The following is a 24853-nucleotide window of genomic DNA, read 5'->3' as shown; positions in this document are numbered from 1 at the left end:
TGTATGAGAAAGAGTGGGGACACAGTGTGTTGGAGCATAGGCAGATGCCTTGGGTGCTGTGTGTATGAAAAGGGGGGAGAGGCCTGGGGTACAGAGTGTGTCGGAGGGTAGGGAGTTGGATAGGTTCCCGTGAGTGAGAGAGGATGGGGAGATGCATGGGGTACATTGTGTGTGAGAAGGTGGGGAGTTGCCTGGGGTGCAGAGTGTGTTGGAGACTGGGGAGTTGGATGGGGTACAGTGTGTGAGAGAGTGTGGGGAGAAGCCTGGAGTCCAGTGTGAAAGAGAGGCTGGGTGATCCCTAGGGCATAGTGTGTGAGTGAGGGTGAGGAGTTGATTGGGGTCCAGTGTGTGTGAGAGGGTGGGGAGTTGTAAGGGGTCCAGTGTGTGTGAGAGGGTGGGGAGTTGTAAGGGGTCCAGTGTGTGTGAGAGGGTGGGGAGTTGGTTGGGGTCCAGTGTGTGTGAGAGGGTGGGGAGTTGGATGGGGTCCAGTGTGTGGGAAGGGTGGGGAGTTGGGTGGGGTCCAGTGTGTGAGAGAGGGTGGGGAAATCCCTGGGGAACTGTGTGAGAGAGAGGGGGAGAGTTGGGTGGGGTCAAGTGTGCGATAGAGGGTGGGGTGTTGAGTGGGGTCCATTGTGTGAGAGAGTGTGGAGAGTTGGGTGTGGTACAGTGTGTCAGAGGGTGGGGAGTTGGGTGTGGTACAGTGTTTGAGAGAGCTGGGGATTTGGGTGGAGTGCAGTGTGTGAGTGAGGGTGGGGAGTTGGGTGGGTTGCATTTTCTGGGAGGGGGGGGGTTGGGTGGAGTACAATGTGTGTGAGAGGGTTGGGAGTTGTTTGCGGTCCACTTTGTGAGAAAGGGTGGGGAGCTGGTTGGGTTCCAGTGTTTGTGAGAGAGTGGGAAGTTAGGTGGGGTCCAGTGCGTGTGAGAGGGTGGGCAGTTGTGTGGGGTCCAGTGTGTGTTAGAGGGTGAGGAGGTGGGTGGGGTCAAGTGTGAGAGGGGTTGCAGGGTTTGGTGTGCTCCAGTTTGTGAGATAGAGTGTGGAGTTGGGTGGGGTCGAGTGTGTGGGAGAGGGTGGGGAGTTGAATAATTACTCGTGTGTGAGAAAGGGTGGGGAGATGCCTGGGGTACATTGTGTGAGAGAGGGTGGGGAGTAAAGTGGGATCCAGTGTGAGAGAGGGTGGGGAGTTTGGTTTGGTACAGTGTATAAGAGAGGGTTGGGAGTTGGGGGGGGTACAGTGTGTGAGAGGGTGGGGAGCTGGGTGTGGTACAGTGTGTGAGAGAGGGTGGGGGGGGTTGGGTGTGGTACAACATGTGAGAGGTTTAGGAGTTAGTCCTGGTACAGTGTGTCAGAGAACGGGGGCTTTGGTTGAGATGCAGTATGTGAGAGAGGGTGGGGAGTTGCCTGGGGTACAGTGTGTGTTTGAGGGTGGGGAGATCACTGGGTTGTAGTGCGTGAGAGATGGTGGAGAGTTGGGTGTGGTACAGTGTGTGTGAGAGGGTGGGGGGTTGGGTGTGGTATTGTGAGAGAGAGAGGGAAGGTAGTTGAGTGTGGTACGGCGCACGAGAGAGGTTGGGAAGTTGGGTGGAGTCAAGTGTGTGTGAGAGGATGGGGAGATGCCTGGGGTACAATATGTGTTTGAGGGTGAGGAGATGACTCGGGTCCAATGTGTGTTTAAGGCTGGGAAGATGCCTGGGGTACAGAATGTGTTGGAGGGTGGTGAGATGCCTGGGGCACAGAGTGTGTCAGAGGGTAGGGAGTTGGTTGGGGTACATTGTATGAGAGAGCATGAGGAGAAGTCTCGGGTCCAATGTGTGAGAGAGGGTGGGGAGTTGGTTGTGGTACAGTGTGGGAGAGAGGGTGTGGAGTTGGGTGGGTTCCAGGGTGTGGGAGAGGGTGAGGTGTTGGGTAAGGTCTATTGTGTGAGGAAGGGTGGGGAGATACCTGGGGTACAGAGTGTGTTGGAGGGTGGGGAGATGCCTGGGGTTCAGTGTGTGTGAGAAGGTGGGGAGATCTCTGGAGTGCAGAGTGTGTCGGAGGGTAGGGAGTTGGATGGGGTAGAGTGTGTGAGAGAGGGTGGGCAGAAACCTGGGGAAGTGTGTGTGAGAGAGGGTGGGGAGTTGGGTCTGGTATAGTGTGTGAGTGAGGGTGGGGAGTTTAGTGCAGTACAGTGTGTGAGAGAGGCTGGGGAGTTGTGTGTGGTACAGTGTGTTAGAGAGGCTGGGGATTTGGGTGCGGTATAGTGTGCGAGAGAGGGTGCGGTGTTGGGTGGGTTCCAGTGTGTGAGAGAGGGTGAGGAGATGCCTGGGGTCCAGAGTGTGTTGGAGCGTAAGGAGTTTGATGGGGTACACTATGTGTGAGTGGGTGGGGAGATGTCTAGGGTGCAATGTGTGTTTGAGGGTGGGCAGGTGCCTGGGGTACAGTGTCTGTGAGAAGGTGCGGAGATGCCTGGGGTACAGAGTGTGTTGGAGTCTGGTGATGCCTGGGGCACAGTGTGTGAGAGAAGGTGTGGTGATCCCTGCGGAACAGAGTGTGAGAGTAGGTGTGGAGACCCCAGGGGTGCAGAGTGTGTCAGAGGGTAGTGAGTTGTATGGGGTACATTGTATGAGAGAGTTTGGGGAGAAGCCTCGGGTCCAGTGTGTGAGGAAGGGTGGGGAGATTGCATGGGCATAGTGTATTAAGGAGGTCCGGGAGTTGGGTGTGGTATATTGTGTGAGAGAGGGTGTGGAGTTGGGTGGGTTCCAATGAGTTGGAGAGGGTGGGGGGTTGGATAATTTCTCATGTGTGAGAAAGAGTGGGGACACAGTGTGTTGGAGTGTAGGCAGATGCCTGGGGTGCTGTGTGTGTGAAAAGGGGGGAGATGCCTGGGGTATAGAGTGTGTCGGAGGGTAGGGAGTTGGATAGGTTCCCGTGAGTGAGAGAGGATGGGGAGATGCCTGGGGTATAGTGTGTGTGAGAAGGTGGGGAGTTGCCTGGGGTGCAGAGTGTGTTGGAGAGTGGGGAGTTGGATGGGGTACAGTGTGTGTGAGAGTGTGGGGAGAAGCCTGGAGTCCAGTGTGTTAGAGAGGGTGGGGAGATCGCTGGAGCATAGTGTGTGAGAGAGGGTGGGGAGTTGGGTGTGGTAGTGTGTCAGATGGTGTGGAATTGGGTGTGTTACGGTGTGTGAGAGAGGGTGGAGAGTTGTGTGGGGTCCAGCGTGTGAGAGATGGTGGGGAGTTTTTTGGGGTCCAGTGTGAGAGGGGGTGCAGGGTTTGGTGGGCTCCAGTTTGTGAGAGAGTGTGTGGAGTAGGGTGGGGTCCAGTATGTGGCAGAGGGTGGGGAGTTGGGTGGGGTCCAGTGTTTGGGAGAGGGTGGGGAGTTGGGTGGGGTCCAGTGTACGAGTGGGGGGGAACTGGCTGGAGTCAAGTGTGTGGGAGAGCGTGGGGAATTGGGTTGGGTGCAGCAGGTGAGAGAACCTGGGGAGTTCAGTGGGGTCCAGTGTGTGAGAGAGGCTGGGGAGAAGCCTGGGGTCCAGTGTGTGAGAGAGGGTGGGGAAATCCCTGGAGAATAGTGAGAGAGAGAGAGAGAGAGAGAGAGAGAGAGAGAGAGAGAGGAGAGGAGAGAGAGAGAGAGAGAGAGAGAGAGAGAGAGAGAGAGAGAGAGAGAGAGAGAGGAGTTGGGTGTGGTACAGTGTGTGAGAGGCGGGGAGCTGGGTGTGGTACAGTGTGTGGGAGAGGGTGGGGATTTGGGTGGGGTCTATTGTGTGAGAAAGGGTGGGGAGATGCCTGGGGTAGAGAGTGTGTTGCAGCGTAGGCAGATGCCTGGGGTACAGTGTGTGAGAGAGAGGGTGGGGAGATGCCTGGGGCACAGTGTGTGAGTGAGGGTGGGGAGATTAGTGCAGTACAGTGTGTGAGAGATGCGGGGGAATTGTGTGTGTTACGGTGTGCGAGAGAGGGTGGGGATTTGGGTGTGGTACAGTGTGCAAGAGAGGGTCGGGAGTTGGCTGGGGTACAGTGTGTGAGAGAGGATGGGGAGTTGGGTGGAGAGAGTGACGAGTCGGTGGGGTCCAGTGCGTGTGAGAGAGATTGGGGAGTTGGATGTGGTCCAGTGTGTGGGAGAGGGTGGGGAGCTGGGTGGAGTACAATGTGTGTGAGAGGGTGGGAAGTTAAGTGGGGTCCAATGTGTGTGAGAGGGTGGGGAGTTGGGTGGGGTCCAGTGTGGGTGAAGGCTTTGGTGGGTTTGGTGGGCTCCAGTTTGTGAGAGACGATGTGGAGTATGGTAAGGTCCAGTGTGTGGGAGAGGGTGGTAAGTTGGGTGGGGTCCAGCGTGTGAGAGAGGCTGGGGAGTTGGGTGGGGTCCATTGTGTGAGAGAGGGTGGGGAAATCCCTGGGGAACTGTGTGAGAGAGAGGGGGAGAATTGGGTGGGGTCAAGTGTGCAATAGAGGGTGGGGTGTTGAGTGGGGTCCATTGTGTGAGAGAGTGTGGGGAGTTGGGTGTGGTACAGTGTTTGAGAGAGCTGGGGATTTGGGTGGAGTGCAGTGTGTGAGTGAGGGTGGGGAGTTGGGTGGGTTCCATTTTCTGGGAGAGGGTGGGGAGTTGGGTGGAGTACAATGTGTGTGAGAGGGTCGGGTGTTGTTTGCGGTCCAGTGTGTGAGAAAGGGTGGGGAGCTGGTTGGGTTCCAGTGCGTGTGAGAGGGTGGGCAGTTGTGTGGGGTCCAGTGTGTGTTAGAGGGTGAGGAGTTGGGTGGGGTCCAGTGTGAGAGGGGGTGCAGGATTTGGTGGGCTCCAGTTTGAGAGATAGGGTGTGGAGTTGGGTGGGGTCGAGTGTGTGGGAGAGGGTGGGGAGTTGGATAATTACTCATGTAAGAAAGGGTGGGGAGATGTCTGGGGTAGATTGTGTGAGAGAGGGTGGGGAGTTAAGTGGGATCCAGTGTGAGAGAGGGTGGGGAGATGCCTCGGGTACAGTGTGTGAGAGAGGGTGGGGAGTTGTTTGCGGCCCAGTGTGTGTGAGAGGGTGGGGAGTTGGTTGGGATCCAGTGTGTGTGAGAGGGTTGAGAGTTGTGTGGGGTCCAGTGTGTGGGAGAGGGTGGGGCGTTGGATAATTTCTCATGTGTGAGAAAGAGTGGGGACACAGTGTGTTGGAGTGTAGGCAGATGCCTTGGGTGCTGTGTGTATGAAAAGGGGGGAGAGGCCTGGGGTACAGAGTGTGTCGGAGGGTAGGGAGTTGGATAGGTTCCCGTGAGTGAGAGAGGATGGGGAGATGCATGGGGTACAGTGTGTGTGAGAAGGTGGGGAGTTGCCTGGGGTGCAGAGAGTGTTGGAGACTGGGGAGTTGGATGGGGTACAGTGTGTGAGAGAGTGTGGGGAGAAGCCCGGGGTCTAGTGTGTGAGAGAGGGTAGGTGATCCCTGGGGCATAGTGTGTGAGAGAGGGTGGGGAGTTTAGTGCGGTAGAGTGTGTGAGAGAGGCTGGGGAGTTATGTTTGTTACGGTGTGAGAGAGAGGATAGGGAGTTGTGTGGGGTCCAGCGTGTGTGAGAAGGTGGGGGTTGTGTCGGGTCCAGTGTGAGAGGGGGTGTAGGGTTTGGTGGGCTCCAGTTTGTGAGAGAGGGTGTGGAGTAGGGTGGGGTCCAGTGTGTGGGAGAGAGTGGGGAGTAGGGTGGGGTCCAGTGTGTGGGAGAGGGTGGGGAGTTGGGTTGGGTCCAGCAGGTGAAAGAGTCTGGGGAGTTGGGTGGGGTCCAGTGTGTGAGAGAGGCTGGGGAGAAGCCTGGTGATCCGGTGTGTGAGAGAGGGTGGGGAAATCCCTGGGGAATAGTGTGAGAGAGAGAGAGAGAGAGAGAGAGAGAGAGAGAGAGAGAGAGAGAGAGAGAGGGTGGGGAGTTGGGTGTGGTACAGTGTGTGAGTGGGCGGGAGCTGGCTGTGGTACAGTGTGTGGGAGAGGGTGGGGAGTTGGATAATATGTCGTGTGTGAGAAAGGGTGGGGAGATGCCTGGGGTAGAGAGTGTGTTGCAGCGTAGGGAGATGCATGGAGTACAGTGTGTGAGATAGGGTGGGGTGTTGGGTGGGGTCCAGTGTGTGAAAGAGGGTGGGGAGATGCCTGGGGTACAGACTGTGTTGGAGGGTAGGGAGTTTGATGGGGTACAGTGTGAGAGGGTGGGGAGATGCCTCGGGTAGTGTGAGAGAGAGGATGGGGAGTTCAGTGGGGTCCAGTGTGTGTGAGAGAGGTTGGGGAGTTGGATGTGGTCCAGTGTGTGGGAGAGGGTGGGGAGTTGGGTGGAGTACGATGTGTGTGAGAGGGTGGGGAGTTGGTTGGGGTCCAGTGTGTGAGAGAGGGTGGGGAGTTAGGTCGGGCCCAGTGTGTGGGAGAGGGTGGGGTCCAGTGTGAGAGGGGGTGCATGGTTTGGTGGGCTCCAGTTTGAGAGAGAGGGTGTGGAGTAGGGTGGGGTCCAGTGTGTGATAGAGGGTGGTAAGTTGTGTGGGGTCCAGCATGTGAGAGAGGCAGGGGAGTTGGGTGGGGTGCAGTGCGTGAGAGAGGGTGGGGAGAAGCCTGGGGTCCAGTGTGTGAGAGAGGGTGGGGAAATCCCTGGGGAACAGTGAGAGACAGGGGGAACGTTGGGTGGGGTACAGTGTGCGTGAGAGGGTGGGGAGCTGGGTGTGGTATAGTGTGTGAGAGGGTGGGGAGTCGGGTGGGGTCCATTTTGTGGGAGAGGTTGGGGAGTTGGGTGGAGTACAATGTGTGTGAGAGGGTCGGGAGTTGTTTGCAGTCCAGTGTGTGTGAAAGGGTGGGGAGCTGGTTGGGGTCCAGTGTGTGTGAGAGAGTGGGGAGTTAGGTGGGGTCCAGTGCATGTGAGAGGGTGGGGAGTTGGGTGGGCTCCAGTTTGTGAGATATGGTATGGAGTTGGGTGGGGTCCAGTGTGTGAGAGAGGGTGGGGAGTTAAGTGGGGTCCAGTGAGAGAGAGGCTGGGGAGATGCCTTGGGTACAGTGTGTGAGAGAGGATGGGGAGTCGGGTGGAGTACAGTGTGTGTGCGAGGGTGACGAGTTGGGTGTGGTACAGTGTGTGAGAGAAGGTGGGGCTTTGGTTGAGGTACAGAATGTGAGAGAGGGTGGGGAGTTGGGTGTGGTACAGTATGAGAGAGAGGGTGGGGAGTTGGGTGTGGTATAGTGTGTGTGAGAGGGTGGGGGGTTGGGTGTGGTACCGAGTGTGAGAGTGTTGTGAGTTGGGTGTGGTACAGTGTGAGAGAGGGTGGGGAGTTGGGTGGGGTACAGTGTGCGGGAGAGGGTGGGAAGTTGTGTGGGGTACAGTCTGTGTGAGAGGATGGGGAGATGCCTGGGGTACAATATGTGTTGGAGGGTGGGGAGATGCCTCAGGTCCAACGTGTGTTAAAGGCTGGGGAGATGCCTGGGGTACAGAATGTGTTGGAGGGTGGGGAGATGCCTGGGGCATAGTGTGAGAGAGATGGTGGGGTGATCGCTGAGATACAGAGTGTGAGAGAAGCGGGGGACATCCCTGAGGTAAAGATTGTGTCAAAGGATAGGGAGTTGTTTGGGTTACATTGTATGAGAGAGCGTGGGGAGAAGTCTCGGGTCCAGTGTGTGAGAGAGGGTGGGGAGTTGGTTGTGGTACAGGGTGTGAGAGACGGGATGGAGTTGGGTGGGATCTATTGTGTGAGGAAGGGTGGGGAGATACCTGGGGTACAGAGTGTGATGGAGGATGGGGAGATGCCTGGGGTACAGTGTGTGTGAGATGGTGGGGAGATCCCTGGGGCGCAGAGTGTGTCGGAGGGTAGGTAGTTGGATGGGGTATTGTGTGTGAGAGAGGGTGGACAGAAACCTCGGGTCCAGTGTGTGAGAGAGGGTGGGGAGTTCCCTGGGGCATGGTGTGTGAGATAGGATGGGGAGTTGGGCGTGGTACAATGTTTGTGAGAAGGTGTGGAGTTGGGTGTGGTCCAGTGTGTGAGTGAGGGTGAGGAGTTTAGTGCGGTACAGTGTGTGAGAGAGGCTGGGGAGTTGGGTGTGGTACAGTGTGCAAGTCAGGGTGGAGAGTTGAATGGGGTCCAGTATGTTAGAGAGGGTGGGGAATTGGGTGGGGTCCAGAGTGTGAGAGAAGGTGGGGAGATGCCTGGGGTCCAGAGTGTGTTGGAGGGTAGGGAGTTTGATGGGGTACAGTATGTGAGAGAGGGTGGGGAGATGCCTAGGGTACAATGTGTGTTTGAGAGTGGGGAGGTGCCTGGGGTACAGTGTGTGTGAGAAGGTGGGGAGATGCCTGGGGTACAGAGTGTGTCGGAGGGTATGGTGTTGGATGGGGTATAGTGTGTGAGAGAGGGTGGGGTGATTTCTGGGGTACAGTGTGTGAGAGACGGTGGGGAGTTGGGTGGAGTACAGTGTGAGAGAGTTTTGGGAGTTGGGTGTGGTTCAGTGTATGAGACAGGCTGGGGAAGTGGGTCGGATCTAATGTGTGAGAAATGATGGGGAGATGCCTGAGGTACAGTGTATGTGAGAAGGTGGGGAGATGCCTGGGGTACAGATAGTGTCGGTGGGTAGGGAGTTGGATGGGGTACAGTGTGTGTGAGAGGGTGGGGAGTTGTGTGGGGTCCAGTGTGTGTGAGAGGGTGGGGAGTTGGGTGGGGTCAAGTGTGAGAGGGGGTGCAGAGTTTGGTGGGGTCCAGTTTGTGAGATAGGGTGTGGAGTTTGGAGGGGTCCAGTGTGTGGGAGTTGGGTGGGGTACAGTGTGCGAGAGAGAGTGGGGTGTTGACTGGGGTCCATTGTGTGAGAGACTGTGGGGATTTGGGTGTGGTACAGTGTCAGAGGGTGGGGAGTTGGGTGCAGTACAGTGTGTGTGAGGGTGGGGAGTTGGGTGCGGTACAGTGTGCGAGAGGAGATGGGGATTTGGGTGGGGTGCAGTGTGTGTGAGAGGGTGGGGAGTTGTTTGCGGTCCAGTGTGTGTGAGAGGGTGGGGAGTTGGTTGGTGTCCAGTGTGTGAGAGAGGGTGGAGAGTTGTGTGGGGTCCAGTATGTATTAGAGGGTGGAGAGTTGGGTAGTGTCCAGTGTGAGAGGAGGTGCAGAGATTGGTGGGGTCCAGTTTGTGAGATAGGGTGTGGAGTTTGGTGGGGTCCAGTGTGTGGGAGAGGGTGGGGCGTTAGATAATTTCTCGTGTGTGAGAAAGAGTGGGTACACAGGGTGTTGCAGCGTAGGGAGATGCCTGGGGTACAGTGTGTGTGATAAGGTGGGGAGTTGCCTGGGGTACAGAGTGTGTCGGAGAGTGGGGAGTTGGATGGGGTACAGTGTGTGAGAGAGGGTGGGGAGATCCCTGGGGCATAGTGTGAGAGAGAGGGTGGGGAGTTGGGTGTGGTACAGTGTGTCAGATGGGTGGGAGTTGTGTGCGGAACAGTGTGTGAGTGAGGGTGGGGAATTGTGGGTGTTACGGTGTGTGAGAGTGGGTGGGAATTTGGGTGTGGTACAGTGCGCGAGAGAGGGTGTGACGTTGGGTGGGGTAAAGTGTGCGAGTGAGGATGGGGAGTTGAGTGGGGTCCAGTGTGTGAGAGCGGGTGGGGTGTTAGGTGAGGTCCAGTGTGTGAGAGAGGGTGGGGAGATGCCTGGGGTGCAGAGTGTGTTGGAGGGTAGGGAGTTTGATGGGGTACAGTGTGTGTGAGAGGGTGGGGAGATGCCTAGAGTACAATGTGTCTTTCAGGGTGGGGAGATGCCTGGTGTACAATACATGTTTGAGGTTGGGTAGTTGCCTGGGGTACTATGTCTGTGAGAAGGTGGGGAGTACAGAGTGTGTCGGAGGGTAGGGAGTTGGATGGGGCCCAGTGTGAGAGAGAGGGTGGGGAGTTGCCTAGGTTACAGTGTGTGAGAGACGCTTCAGAGTTGGTTGGAGTACAGTGTGTGAGAGGGTTGGGAGTTGGGTGTGGTTCAGTATGTGCTAAAGGGTGGGGAGATGCCTGAGATACAGTATGCGAGACAGGATGGTGAGTTGGGTGGAGTACAGTGTGTGTGAGAGGACGGGGAGTTGGTGGGGTGCAGTGTGAGAGAGACGGGGGGAGTTGGGTGGGGTCTAGTGTGTGTGAGAGGGTGGGGAGTTGGGTGGAATATAATGTGTGCGAGAGGGTGGGGAGTTGGTTGCAGTCCAGTGTGTGTGAGAGGGTGGGGAGTTGGTTGCAGTCCAGTGTGTGTGAGAGGGTGGGGAGTTGGTTGCAGTCCAGTGTGTGTGAGAGGGTGGGGAGTTGGTTGGAGTCCAGTGTGTGTGAGAGGGTGGGGAGTTAGGTGGGGTCCAGTGTGTGGGAGAGGGTGGGGAGTTAGGTGGGGTCTAGTGTGTGTGAGAGGGTGGGGAGTTGGGTGAGGTCCAGTGTGAGAGGGGGTGCAGAGTTTGGTGGGCTCCAGGTTGTGAGATAGGGTGTGGAGTTGGGTGGGGTCCAGTGTGTGGGAGAGGGTGCGGTGTTGGAAAATTTCTCATGTGTGAGATGCCTGGGGTACAGTGTGTGAGAGAGTTTCGGAAGTTGGATCAGGTCCCATGTGTGAGAGAGGGGGGGAGTTGGGTGGTGTACAGTGTGTGTAAGAGGGTGGGGAGTAGGGTGGGCTCCAGTGTGTCTGTGTGGATTGGGTGTTGGCAGGGGTCCAGTGTGTGTGAGAGGGTGTGGAGTTGGATGGGGTGCAGTGTGTGGGAGAGGGTGGAGAGTTGGGTGGGTCTAGAGTGTGAGGAAGGATGGGGATTTGCCCTGGGGTACAGTGTGTGTCGGAGGGTAGGGAGTTGGATGGGGTCCAGTGTGAGAGTGAGGGTGGGGTGATGCCTAGGGTACAATGTGTGAGAGACGGTTCGGAGTTGGGTGGAGTACAGTGTGTGTGAGAGGGTGGGGAGTTGGGTGGAGTACAGTGTGTGTGAGATGTTGGGGATTTTGGTGGGGTCCAGTGTGTGTGAGAAGATGGGGAATTGGTGGGGTGCAGTGTGTGAGAGACGGTGGTGAGTTGGGTAGGGTCCAGTGTGTGGGAGAGGGTGGGGCGTTGGGTGGAGTATAGCGTGTATGAGAGCGTGGGGAGTTGGTTGCAGTCCAATGTGTGTGAGAGGGTCGGGAGTTGGTTGGGGTCCAATGTGTGTGAGAGGCTGCTGAGTTAGGTGGGGTCCAGTGTGTGTGAGAGGGTGGGCAGTTGGGTGATGTCCAGTGTGAGAGGGGGTGCAGGGTTTGGTGGGCTCCAGTTTGTGAGATAGGGTGGGGAGTTGTGTGGGGTTCAGTGTGCGAGAGAGGGTGGGAAGTTGGGTGGGGTCCATTGTGTGAGAGAGGCTGTGGAGTTGGGTGGGGTCCAGTGTGTAAGAGAGGCTGGGGAGAAGCCTGGGACATAGTGTGAGAGAGAGGGTGGGGAGTTGGTTATGGTATTGTTTGAGAGAGGGGGAGGGTAGTTGGGTGTGGTATGGTGTGTGAGAGAGGTTGGGGAGTTGGGTGGGTTACAGTTTGCATGAGAGGGTGGGAATTTGGTTGGGGTCAAGTGTACGATAGAGGATGGGGTGTTGAGTGGGGTCCACTGCGCGAGAGAGCGTGGGGAGTTGGGTGTGGTACAGTGTGTCAGAGGGTGGGTAGTTGGGTGTGGTAAAGTGTGTGAGGTAGGGTGGGGATTTGCCTGGGGTAGTGTGTGAGAGTGGGTGGGGAGAAGCATGGGGTCCAGCGTGTGAGAGGGGGTGTGGAAATCCCTGGGGTATAGTGCGTGAGAGAGGGTGCGGAGTTGGGTGTGGTACAGTGTGAGTGAGAGGGTGGGGGGTTGTGTGTCGTACAGTGTGTGAGAGAGTTTGGGGAGTTGGATAGGGTACAGTGTGCGAGAGAGGGTGGGAAATTGGGTGGAGTCCAGTGTGCGAGAGCGGCTGGGTAGAAGCCTGAGGACCAGTGTGTGAGAGAGGATGGGGAAATCCCTGGGGCATAGTGCGTGAGAGAGGGTGGGGAGTTGGGTGTGGTAAAGTGTGTGAGAGAGGGGGAGCTGCGTGTGGTACAGTGTTTGAGAGAGGGTGGGGAGTTGTTTGCGGTCCAGTGTATGTGAGATGGTGGGTAGTTGTGTGGGGTCCAGTATGTGTTAGAGGGTGGAGAGTTGGGTAGTGTCCAGTGTGAGAGGGGTGCAGAGATTGGTGGGGACCAGTTTGTGAGATAGGGTGTAGGGTTTGGTGGGGTCCAGTGTGCGAGAGAGGGTTGCGTGTTGACTGGGGTCCATTGTGTGAGAACTGTGGGGATTTGGGTGTGGTACAGTGTGTCAGAGGGTGGGGAGTTGGGTGGGGTACAGTGTGTGTGAGAGGGTGGGGAGTTGGTTGCAGTGCAGTGTGTGTGAGAGGGTGGGGAGTTGGTTGGAGTCCAGTGTGTGTGAGAGGGTGGGGAGTTGGGTGGGATCCAGTGTGTGTGAGAGGGTGGGGAGTTGGTTGGAGTCCAGTGTGTGGGAGAGGGTGGGGAGTTGTGTGGGGTCCGGTGTGTGGGAGAGGGTGGGGAGTTGTGTGGGGTCCAGTGTGTGGGAGAGGGTGGGGAGTTGGATAATTTCTCGTGTGTGAGATGCCTGGGGTACAGAGTGTGTTGGAGCGTAGGGAGAAGCTTGGGGTACGGTGTGTGATAGAGGGTGGGGAGTTGGGTGGTGTACAGAGTGTGTAAGAGGGTGGGGAGTTCCAGGATGTCTGACTGGATGGGGAGTTGGCAGGGGTCCAGTGTGTGTGAGATTGTGGGGAGTTGGGTGCGGTCCGGTGTGCGAGAGAGGATGTGGAGTTGGGTGGGGTGCAGTGTGTGGGAGAGGGTGGAGAGTTGGATGGGTCTAGAGTGTGAGGAAGGGTGGGGATTTGCCTGGGGTACAGTGTGTGTGAGAAGGTGGGGAGATCTCTGGGGTACAGAGTGTGTCGGAGGGTCAAGAGTTGGATGGGGTACACTGTGTGAGAGTGGGTGGGGAGAAGCCAGGGGTCCAGCGTGTAAGAGGGGGCGTGGAGATCTCTGGCGTATAGTGCGTGAGAGAGGGTGCAGAGTTGGATGTGATACAGTGTGTGTGAGAGGGTGGGGGGTTGTGTGTCGTACAGTGTGTGAGAGGGTGGGAAATTGGGTGCGGTCCAGTGTGTGAGAGAGGCTGGGGAGTTGGGTGGGGTCCAGTGTGAGAGAGCGGCTGGGGAGAAGCCTGGGGTCCAGTGTGTGAGAGAGGGTGGGGGAATCCATGTGGCAGTGTGAGAGAGAGGGTGGGGTGTGGGGTGTGGTACAGTGTGTGAGAGAGGATGGGGAGTTGGGAGGCATACAGTGTGCGAGAGAGGGTGGGAAGTTGGGTGCGGTCAAGTGGGCGATAGAGGGTGGGGTGTTGAGTGGGGTCCATTGTGTGAGAGAATGTGGGGAGTTGGGTGTGGTACAGTGTGTCAGAGGGTGTGGAGTTGGGTGTGGTCCATTGTGTGGGAGAGGGTGGGGAGTTGGGTGGAGTACAATGTGTGTGAGAGGGTCAGGTGTTGTTTGCGGTCCAGTATGTGTGAAAGGGTGGAGAGCTGGTTGGGGTCCAGTGTGTGTGAGAGGATGGGGAGTTAGGTGGGGTCCAGTGTGTGTGAGAGGGTGTGGAGTTGTGTGGGGTCCAGTGTGTGTTAGAGAATGGGGTGTTTGGTGGGCTCCAGTGTGAGAGGGGGGGCAGGGTTTGGTGGGCTCCACTTGGTGAGATAGGGTCTGGAGTTGGGTGGGGTCCAGTGTGTGGGAGAGGGTGGCGAATTGGATAATTACTCGTGTGTGAGAAAGGGTGGGGAGATGCCTGGGGTACAGAGTGTGTTGGAGCGTGGGGAGATTCCTGGGGTACAGTGCGTGAGAGAGGGTGGGGAGGTGCCTGGGGTCCAGAGTATGTTGGATGGTAGGGAGTTTGATGGGGTACAGTATGTTTGAGAGGGTGGGGAGATGCCTCAGTTACAGTGTGAGAGTGAGGATGGGGAGTTGGGTGGAGTACAGCGTGTGTGAGAGGGTGAGGAGTTGGGTGGGGTTTAGTGTGTGTGAGAGGATGGGGAGTTGGATGGGGTCCAGTGTGTGTGAGAGGGTGAGGAGTTGGGTGGGGTTTAGTGTGTGTGAGAGGATGGGGAATTGGATGGGGTCCAGTGTGTGTGAGAGGGTGGGGAGTTGGGTGGGGTCCAGTGTGAGAGGGGGTGCCGAGTTTGGTGGGCTCCAGTTTGTGGGAGAGGGTGGGGCGTTGTACAATTTCTCGTGTGTGAGAAAGGGTGGGTACACAGTGTGTTGGAGTGTAGGCAGATGCCTTGGGTGCTGTATGTGTGAAAGTTGGGGGGGAGATGCCTGGGGTACAGAGCGTGTCGGAGGGTAGGGAGGTGGATAGGGTCCCATGAGTGAGAGAGGATGGGTAGATGCCTGGGGTATAGTGTGTGTGAGAAGGTGGGGAGTTGCCTGGGGTGCAGGGTGTATCGGAGAGTGGGGAGTTGGAAGGGGTACAGTGTGTGAGAGAGTGTGGGGAGAAGCCCGGAGTCCAGTGTGTGAGAGAGGGTGGGTGATCCCTGGGGCATAGTGTGTGAGTGAGGCTGGGGAATTGTGTGTGTTATGGTGTGTGAGAGAGGATGGGGATTTGGGTGTGGTACAGTGTTCGAGAGAGTGTGTAACGTTGGGTGGGGTCCAGTGTGTGAGAGAGGGTGGGGAGATGACTAGGGTACAATGTGTTTTTCAGGGTGGGGATATACCTGGGGATAATGCGTGTTTGAGGGTGTGTAGGTGCCTGGGGTATTGTGTCTGTTAAAAGGTGGGGAGAAGCCTCGAGTACAGAGTATGTCCGAGGCTAGGGAGTTTGATGCGATCCGGTGTGAGAGACAGGGTGGGGAGATGCCTAGGGTACTGTGTGAGAGAGACTGTTGGGAGTTGGGTGGAGTACAGTGTGTGAGAGGGTTGTGAGTTGGGTGTGGTTCAGTGTGTGAGACAGGGTGAGGAAGTTGGTGGGGACTAGTGTGTGATAAAGGATGGGGAGATGCCTGAGATACAGTGTATGTGAGAAGGTGGGGAGATGCCTGGGGTACAGTATGCGAGAGAGGATGGGGAGTTAGGTGGAGTACAGTGTGTGAGAGAGGGTGGGGAGTTCGGTGGGATCCAGTGTGTGGGAGAGGGTGGGGAGTTGGGTGGAGTCCAGTGTGTGAGAGAGGGTGGGGAGTGTGGTCAGGTCCAGTGTGTGGGAGAGGGTGGGGAGTTGTGTGGGGTCCAGTGTGTGTGAGAGGGTGGGGAGTTGGGTGAGGTACAGTGTGAGATAGAGCGTGGGGAGTTGGGTGCGGTATTGTTTGTGAGAGAGGGAGGGTAGTTGGTTGTGGTACGGTGGGTGAGAGAGGGTGGGGAGTTGGGTGGGGTACAGTGTGCGAGAGTGGGTGGGAAGTTGGGTGGGGTACAGTGTGTGCTAGAGGGTGGGGTGTTGAGCGGGGTCCATTGTGTGAGAAAGTATGTGGGGAGTTGGGTGTGGTACAGTGTGAGATAGAGCGTGGGGAATTGGGTGCGGTATTGTTTGTGAGAGAGGGAGGGTAGTTGGGTGTGGTACGGTGTGTGAGAGAGGGTGGGGAGTTGGGTGGGGTACAGTGTGTGCTAGAGGGTGGGGTGTTGAGTGGGGTCCATTGTGTGAGAAAGTATGTGGGGAGTTGGGTGTGGTACAGTGTCAGAGGATGGGCATTTGGGTGGGGTGCAGTGTGTGTGAGAGGGTGGGGAGTTGGATAATTTCTTGTGTGTGAGAAAGGGTGGGGAGATGCTTGGGGTACAGTGTGAGAGATGGGGGGGAGAGTTGTGTGGTGTACAGTGTGTGCAAGAGGGTGGGTATTTGGTTGTGATATAGTGTATGAGAGAGGTTAGGGACTTGGGTGGGGAGTTGGGTAGGTCTAGAGTGAGGGAGAGGGTGGGGTTTTGCCTGGGGTACAGAGTGTGTGAGATGGTGGGGAGATCCCTGGGGTACAGAGTGTGTCGGAGGGTCAAGAGTTGGATGGGGTACAGTGTGAGAGAGTGGGTGGGGAGAAGCATGGGGTCCAGCGTGTGAGAGAGGGTGATGAGATCCCTGGGGTATAGTGCACGAGAGAGGGTGGGGAATTGGGTGTGGTACAGTGTGTGTCAGAGGGTGGGGGGCTGTGTGTCGTACAGTGTAAGTGAGGGAGGGGAGTTGGGTGGGGTCCATTTTGTGGGAGAGGGTGGGGAGTTGGGTGGAGTACAATGTGTGTGAGAGAGTCGGGAGTTGTTTGCGGTCCAATGTGAGGGAAAGGGTGGGGAGTTGGTTGGGGTCCAGTGTGTGTGAGTGTGGGGAGTTAGGTGGAGTCCAGTGTGTGTGAGAGGGTGGGGAGTTGGTGGGGTGCAGTGTGTGAGAGACGGTGGGGAGTTGGGTGGGATCCAGTGTGTGAGAGACGGTGGGGGGTTGGGTGGGATCCAGTGTGTGGGAGAGGGTGGGGAGTTGTGTGGGGTCCAGTGTGTGTTAGAGGGTGGGGAGTTGGGTGGGGTTCGGTGTGAGAGGGGGTGCAGAGTTTGGTGGACTCCAGTTTGAGAGATAGTGTGTGGAGTTTGGTGGGCTCCAGTGTGTGGGAGAGGGTGGGGAGTTGGATAATTTGTCATGTGTGAGAAAGGGTGGGGAGATGCCTGGAGGACACAGTGTGTTGGAGTGTAGGGTGATGCCTCGGGTGCAGCGTGTGTAAAAAGGTGTGAGATGCCTGGGGTACAGAGGGTGTCGGAGGGTAGGAAATTGGATAGGGTCCCGTGAGTGAGAGAGGGTGGGGAGATGCCTGGGGTACAATGTGTGTGAGAGGGTAAGGAGTTGGGTGGGTGTGTCTGAATGGGTGGGTGGTTGGCAGGGGTCCATTGTGCAAGAGAGGATGTGGAGTTGGGTGGCGTCCAGTGTGTGGGAGATGGTGGGGTGTTGCCTGGGGTTCAGTGTGTGAGAAAGTGGGGAGATCCCTGGGGTACAGAATGTGTCACAGGGTCAGGTTTTGGATGGGGTACAGTGTGTGAGAGTGGTTGGGGAGAAGGCTGGGGACCAGTGTGCGAGAGAGGGTGGGGAGATCCCTGGGATGTTGTGCATGAGAGATGGTGGGGAGTTGTGTGTGGTACAATGTTTCTGAGAGGGTGGTGAGTTGGGTGTGGTACACTGTGAGAGAAAGTGGGGATTTGGTTGTGCTACACAGTGTGTGAGAGAGGGTGGGGAGTTGGGTGTGGTACAGTGTATGAGAGAAGGTGGGTATTTGGTTGTGGTACAGTGTATGAGAGAGGTTAGGGAGTTGGGTTTGGTACAGTGTGTGAGAGAGGGTGGGGAGTTGGGTGGGGTACAGTGTGTGAGAGGGTGGGGAGCTGGATGTGGTACAGTGTGTGAGAAAGTGTGGCGAGTTGGGTGCGGTATTGTGAGAGAGAGGGAGAGTAATTGGGTGTGGTACAGTGTGTGATAGAGGGTGTCGAGTTGGGTGCGTTATTGTGTGAGAGAGAGGGAGGGTAATTGGGTGTGGTACAGTGTGTGAGAGAGGATGGGGAGATGCCTGGTGTCCAGAGTGTGTTGGAGGGTAGGGATTTTGATGGGGTCCAGCATGTGAGAGAGGGTGGGGAGGTGCCTTGGGTACAGTATGTGAGAGAGAATGGGGAGTTGGGCGGAGTACAGTGTGTGTCAGAGGGTGGGGAGTTGGGTGTGGTACAGTGTGTGAGTGAGTGTGATGAGTTAGTGCAGTACTGTGTGAGAGGGTGGGGAGTTGGGTGTGGTACATTGTGAGAGAGAAGGTGTGGATTTGGGTGCGGTACAGTGTGCGAGAGAGGGTGCGAAGTTGGGTGGGGTCAAGTGTGTGAGTGAGGATGGGGAGTCGAGTGGGGTCCAGTGTGTAAGAGGGGGTGGGGAGTTGGGTGGGGTCCAGTGTGTGAGAGAGGGTGGGGAGATGTCTGGGGTCCAGAGTGTGTTGGAGGGTAGGGAGTTTGATAGGCTACAGTGTCTGTGAGAGGGTGGGGAGATGCCTGTGGTACAGTGTGTGAGAAGGTGGGGAGATGCCTGGGCTACAGTGTGTGAGAGACAGTGGGGAGTTGGGTGGAGTAGTATGTGTGAGAGGGTGAGGAGTTGGGTGTGGTCCAGTGTGTGAGAGAGGGTGTGGAATTGGGTGGGTTCCAGTGTGTGAGAGAGGGTGTGGAATTGGGTGGGGTCTTTCGTGTGAAGAAGGGCAGGGAGATGCCTGGGGTACAGAATGTGTTGGAGGGTAGGGAGGTGCTTGGGTACAGTGTGTGTGAGAAGGTGGGGAGTTCCCTGGGGTATAGAGTGTGTCGGAGGGTAGGGAGTTGGATGGGGTACAGTGTCTGTGAGAGGGTGGGGAGTTGGGTGTGGTACAGTGTGTGAGAGAGGGTGGGGAGTTGGGTGTGGTACAGTGTGTGAGATAGGGTGGGGAGTTGGGTGTGGTACAGTGTGTGTGAGAGAGGGTGGGGAGTTGGGTGTGTTATCGTGTGAGAGAGGGTGGGAAGTTGGGTGTGTTATCGTGTGAGAGAGGGTGGGGAGTTGGGTGTGTTATCATGTGTGAGAGAGGGTGGGAAGTTGGGTGTGTTATCGTGTGAGAGAGGGTGGGGAGTTGGGTGTGTTATCATGTGTGAGAGGGTGGGGAGTTGGGTGTGGTACAGTGTGTGAGAGAGGATGGGGAGTTGGGTTTGGTACAGTGTGTGTGAGAGGATGAGGAGATGCCTGGGGTACATTGTGTGAGAGAGAGTGGGGAGTTGGGTAGAGTACAGTGTGTGTGAGAGGGTGGGGAGTTGGGTGGGTTCCAGTGTGTCTGAATGGGTGCCGAGTTGGCAGGGGTCCAGTGTGTGAGTGGGTTGGGATTTGGCTGGGGTCCAGCGTGTGTGAGAGGGTGGCACCATTACCTGCTCAGTGCTGTGTTGTTTGCGTTATTTGTGTTTCCGTGTTCTATCGATGGGAAGAAGTTGATTGTGTTGAATGGTGAATCAGTCGGTCTGCTGTGTGGACCTTCTGATTCCTCCGCTCCGCCATCTGATTTACTGAACTGTAATGGTCGCTGGCTCGTGATCTGGTGCTGAAAGGATCCACTTCCATCCATTGGGTAGGAGTCAGCTTGTTCGCCAAATAATCCTCCTGCTCTCTACAAAATGAAAGGATTTAAACCTGATTGTAAGAACTGAGTGACAACTGAATTGTGTTGAAGATGAAATATTACCGACAGAAATGGAAATTTGAATCCACAATCAAACCTATTTCTGTTTTTACGCATTGAGTCAATTCAAAATAAATGGACATGGCAGTCACTGTTAGATATAGCAAGGTCATAGACTCTCAATTGCTCACTTTTTGTGTACGTATTGAGAGGGCCATGAACCACTTGTGTTCGCTTGTGAACGTTTTGGTTTCATTATTACTCACTATCACTGTTCAGAATTTGTTATTGCTCACAAATGAGGGCCATAGACTCACCATGTTTATTATGAATTAACACTGCCCAAGTTAAGCAGCTTGGCTTCTGCATGGCAATGACTGTCATGTCACAGTGACTGTCATTCCACAGCGACAGCCATTTCACAGCGACTGTCATTTCACAATGACTTCATTTTACAGTGACTGTCATTACAATGATTCTTTTCACAGTGACTGTCATGGAGTCACTCCTGCTACTATGACAGCTACATTTGCCAATATTACCAATGATGACTTGGTCACAGTTGGCGTGATTGGTGAGTTGGGATGTTCAGTCCTGATCTGATAGGATATCCAGAATCTCAGGGCAGAAAGTTTTGCCCAGCGGGCAGGCGCATGCCTGACCCGCTCGAGCGCAAAATGACGCATATTGACCTCGGCTGAGCATGCCGACGTTAACATACAGTCCCATGATAGTATGGTCAGCGGGCGCACACCAGAGTCGTGGCCAGCGGTCGGCTTTCTGAAGGCCGACGCCTGCGCCCGCCGAGCCCGCCAGCCAAAGGCAAAATTCTGCCCTCAGCGGAGAATGGTTATCAACTTCAGCAGACACTAAGGTTTCACTCTGGAAAGTTTCAACACTTGCACACGAACAGGGAGAGACCTCATCCTGAGTGAGACGCAGCCAGAGTGAATGTGGGTATTGGCAATTTGGTGCACAGTGGGAATTCAATTCAAAGGGGAAGAGGTGCTCTTTGCATTTTTTCTTTGCTATCCAACTTCTTAAATCTTCAGAGAGTGGTCTTGCCCTGCTGCAGCAGTAGAGGCTACAAGGGAAAGGAATGACTGGTAAGTAGTGGGTAAGGTCGGGTAATTATTGATTATTTTTACAGCTTATAGTTTAAGGTCTTTTTGTGGTTTATCGTTTGTATATTCTGTAGTAACAAGGATCAGGAAAGAAGGACCCTAAAGTAATTGATTTAAAAGGTTTAATTAAAAGGGATAAGTCATGGCAGGAGAGCTCAAAGCTGTGGTGTGCTCCTCATGTTCCATGCGGGAAGCTGGGAAAATATCTAGTGCCCTGGACCAGCTTGTGTGCAGGAAGTGTGTTCAGCTGCAGCTCCTGGAAGCTCAGGTTTCAGAGCTGGAACAGCAGCTGGGAACACTCTGGAGCATCCGCAAGTCTGAGAGCATCATGGATGGCACGTTTAGAGAGATGGTCACACCGCAGATGAAGGGACTTGAGGAAGGAAGGGAATGGGTGACCACCAGGCAGTCCAAAAGAAACAGCCAGGAGTCCACTGGGGTCCTGCTCGCAAATCGGTATTCCATTTTGGAGGCTGATGAGGGCGCTGGATCCCCCAGGGAGTGCAGACAGAGCCAAGCTTCTGGCATCACTAGCAGCCTGTCTGTACAGGAAAGGAAGAGGGGAAGAGCAATAGTAATAGGGGATTCTATAGTCAGGGGAACAGCTAGGCGCTACTGTGGCCGTCAACGTGACTCTAGGATGGTGTGTTACCTTCCTGATGCCAGTGTCCAGGATGTCACTGAACGGCTGCAGGGCACCCTGAAGGGGGAGGGTGACAGAGGTCATGGTACATGTTTGTACCAATGACACAGGTAGAAAGAGGGATGAGGTCTTGCATCAACAGTTCAGGTAGTTAGGCAATAGACTTAAAGGCAAGACCTCTCGGGTTGTAATCTCTGGATTATTCCCAGTGCCGCATGCTAGCGAGCTCAGAAATTGGAGAATAGTGCGGATGAATACGTGGCTTAAGAGTTGGTGCAGGAGGGCGGATTTTAGATTCCTGGATCACTGGAACCGTTTCTGGGGAAGGTGGGACCTGTGCAAGCGGGACAGTCTACATCTGAACCAGAGCGGGACTAACATCCTTGCGGGCAGGTTTGCTAGAGCTGTTGGGAGGAGTTTAAACTAATTCGGCAGGGGGAGGGGACACAGAATGTTAGCAGAATAGGGACACATCATAATACAGTAAAACAATCAAGTCAGAGGGAGTACAGCTGCATTACGTTTCAAGGGAGTAAGGCAAGGCTGGATGGCCTCTACTTTAATGCCAGGAGTATTACAGGTAAAACAGATGAGTTAAGGGTGAGGATTGATATGTGGAATTGCGACACAGTAGCTATCACTGAGACGTGGTTGAGGGAGGGGCAGGATTGGCAGCTCAACATTCTGGGATTTAGAATCTTCAGGCAAGACGGGGAGGGGGTGAAAGTGGAGGAGGTATTGCATTATTAGCTAAGGAGTCAGTTACAGCAGTAAGGAGAGATGATATTTTGGAGGGGGCATCGGATGAAGCTTTGTGGGTAGAGCTTAAGAATAAAAAAGGGGCAGCCACATTATTAGGTGTTTATTATAGATCCCTAGATAGTCAGTGGGAAATTGAGGGGCAAATATGTGCACAATTTGCGGAGGTGTGTAAGAACATTAACAGTAGGGCAATTACGTTAGGTGACTTCAACTTTCCCAACATTAATTGGGATAGACATAATGTTAAGGGCTTGGATGGAGTGGATTTCTTGAAATGTGTACAGGAGAACATTTTAGGTCAATATGTAGAGGGTCCAACAAAGGACTGCACAGTGCTGGACCTAATTCTGGGGAATGAAGCCAGACAGGTGGCTGAGGTGGTGGTGGGGGAGCATTTTAGTGATAGTGATCACAACATGGTACAATTTAAGCTTGTTAAGCAAAGAAATAGACAAGTTGCAAAAAAATGTTTTGAACTGGGAGAGAGCAGGTTTTCATAATATAAGGCAGGAATAAGAAAGCAATTAGGAGAGCAAAGACGGGATATGAGAAAGCTCTTGCTGGTAAAAGTAGGGAAAATCCCAAGATAATATATCAATGGGAAGAGGTTTACCAGGGAGAGAGTAGGGCCCATTAGGGACCAAGGGGGCAATCTATGGGTGGAGCCAGAGGACATCGGTAGAGTGTTGATCAAAAACTTCACATCCGTCTTCACCCAAGAGAATGAGGATGAAGATATTAAACTCGGGGAGCGAGGCTGCTTGGTTCTTGAGCAAATTGATATAGGGAGTGATAACATATTGGAGGTGTTGGCAGTGGACAAATCTCCAGGTCTGGATGGTTTGTGTCCCAGACTGCTGAGGGAGGCAAGGGAGGAGATCGCAGGGGCTCTGACCCAAATTTTTAATTCCTCTCTGGCCACGGGGGAAGTGTCAGAGGACTGGAGAATGGCTAATGTTGTTCCGCTATTTAAGAAGGGTTGTAGAGATAAGCCAGGGAACTTTTGGCCATTGAGTCTCACGTCAGTGATAGGGAAACTATTGGAGAAAATTCTGAAGGAGAGAATCTATCTCCACTTGGAGAGGCAAGGTTTGATCAGGGAAAGTCAGCATGCCTTTGTCAGAGGGACATCATGCCTAACAAATCTGGTTGAATTTTTTGAGGTGGTGGTGAAAAAGGCATATGGGACACTTGGCTTTATCAATCGCGGCATAGATTACAAAAGTAGGGAGGTCATGTTGGAGTTGTATAGAACCTTGGTGAGGCCACAGCTGGAATACTGTATGCAGTTCTGCTCGCCACATTATAGGAAGGATGTGATTGCAGTGGAGGGGGTGCAGAGGAGATTCACCAGGATGTTGCCTGGGATGAAACATTTAATATATGAATAGAGGTTGGATAGACTTGGGCTGTTTTCATTGAAGCAGAGAAGACTGAGGGGCGACCTGATCGAGGTGTACAAGATTATGAGGGGCATGGACAGGGTAGATAGGGAGCAGCTTAGTTAAAGGGTCAGTCACAAGGGGATATAACTTCAAGGTGAGGGGCAGGAGGTTTAGGGGGGATGTGAGGAAGAACCTTTTTGCCCAGAGGGTGGTGACGGTCTGAAATGCGCTGCTTGGGAGGGTGGTGGAGGCGGGTTGCCTCACATCCTTTAAAACGTACCTGGATGAGCACTTAGCATGTCATAATATTCAAGGCTATGGGCCAAGTACTGGTAAATGGGATTAGGTAGGTAGGTCAGGTGTTTCTCACATTTCAGTGCAGACTCAATGGGCCGAAGGACCTCTTCTGTACTGTGTGATTCTGTGAAGTTCCATAGAATGACCCACCCTGTAAATTGTTTCATCCAAGCCACCGTCCTCCATTGTTCGGTCTCCTTCCTCCTCAGCTGGCAGTTCTCCAGATACTGTTCGATGGAGATTATCGCCAACCTCCTCCTCAATACTGCGCAATCCAGCCTAACAAGGGAGCAGAATGAAAGGTCAAATACCACATAATGCTCTTCAGACATCTCTCTAATTCCTAAGTTCTCCCAGTGAATCTCATCATCCTCATCCCCCAACGCCCTTATGGAGTCTCATCATCCTCATCCCCCTATGCCCTTATGGAGTCTCAGCATCCTCATCCCCCTACGCCCTTATGGAGTCTCAGCATCCTCATCCCCCTACGCCCTTATGGAGTCTCAGCATCCTCATCCCCCAACGCCCTTATGGAGTCTCAGCATCCTCATCCCCCTACGCCCTTATGGAGTCTCAGCATCCTCATCCCCCTACGCCCTTATGGAGTCTCAGCATCCTCATCCCCCTACGGCCTTATGGAGTCTCAGCATCCTCATCCCCCTACGGCCTTTTGGAGTCTCAGCATCCTCATCCCCCTACGCCCTTATGGAGTCTCAGCATCCTCATCCCCCTACGCCCTTATGGAGTCTCAGCATCCTCATCCCCCTACGCCCTTATGGAGTCTCAGCATCCTCTAATCCCCCAACTCTCCCATTGAAACCCATCCTCTAATCCCCCAACTCTCCCATTGAAACCCATCCTCTAATCCCCCAACTCTCCCATTGAAACCCATCCTCTAATCCCCCAACTCTCCTATTGAAACCCATCCTCTAATCCCCCAACTCTCCTATTGAAACCCATCCTCTAATCCCCCAACTCTCCCATTGAAACCCATCCTCTAATCCCCCAACTCTCCTATTGAAACCCATCCTCTAATACCCCAACTCCCCCATTGAATCTCATCCTATAATCCCCTAATGCTCTACTGAATCCCATTGTCTAATCCTCTATCTCTCAATTGAATACCATCCTCTAATTGCCGTGCTCTAATTGTAGCCCTTCTTAAATTCCCCTAACTTTCCCATTGAATCCTACCTTCTAATCCCCTAACTCTCCCATTGAAACCCATCCTCTAATTCCCTAATTCTGCCATTGGAGCCGATTGTCTAATCCCTCATCTGTCCAATTGAATCCCATCCCTCTAATCCCCTTGCTCTCCCATCAAAACCTATTCCTCTTATCCCTTTGCTCTTCCATTCAATCCAGTGCCGCTATATCTAACTCGCATCATCCCTTTAATTCCTCCTCTCCCAATGGGCCCTTTGGTTATATTGCTTTCTCCCTACATTCTCAATTACATCTGTGTCTACTCTTTTTTATAGTCTGTAGGCCAGAGTTGAAAGCCCTCTAGCCAAGGTCCAACTGACTGACTGCTATACCTCAGCTTTCCTCCAGGAGTGCCCAGCGGAAACCCAGCACTTCACCACAAATACATATTGTTACTATCTCAATTGAGACTAGTTTCT

The 24853-nt window shown here is 54.6% G+C and overlaps 1 protein-coding gene across 1 annotated transcript in view; it reads right to left on the bottom strand.

The window, feature by feature from the left end:
• Positions 1 to 24853, bottom strand: part of LOC121282430 (voltage-dependent L-type calcium channel subunit alpha-1S-like) — a 746261-nt gene that overhangs the window by 67589 nt on the left and 653819 nt on the right. The window contains exons 39-40 of the mRNA XM_041196142.1: positions 23379 to 23507; positions 18770 to 19005 (exon numbers count right to left, since the gene is read on the bottom strand). Coding sequence (XP_041052076.1) covers positions 18770 to 19005; positions 23379 to 23507 — 365 coding nt within the window. The remainder of the gene's footprint in view (positions 1 to 18769; positions 19006 to 23378; positions 23508 to 24853) is intronic.

Source organism: Carcharodon carcharias, chromosome 9, assembly GCF_017639515.1.
Source record: "Carcharodon carcharias isolate sCarCar2 chromosome 9, sCarCar2.pri, whole genome shotgun sequence".
NCBI classification, from domain to species: Eukaryota; Metazoa; Chordata; class Chondrichthyes; order Lamniformes; family Lamnidae; genus Carcharodon; species Carcharodon carcharias.
The sequence above is the reverse complement of the archived record's forward strand: the minus strand, read 5'-3'. Positions and strand labels throughout refer to the sequence as shown.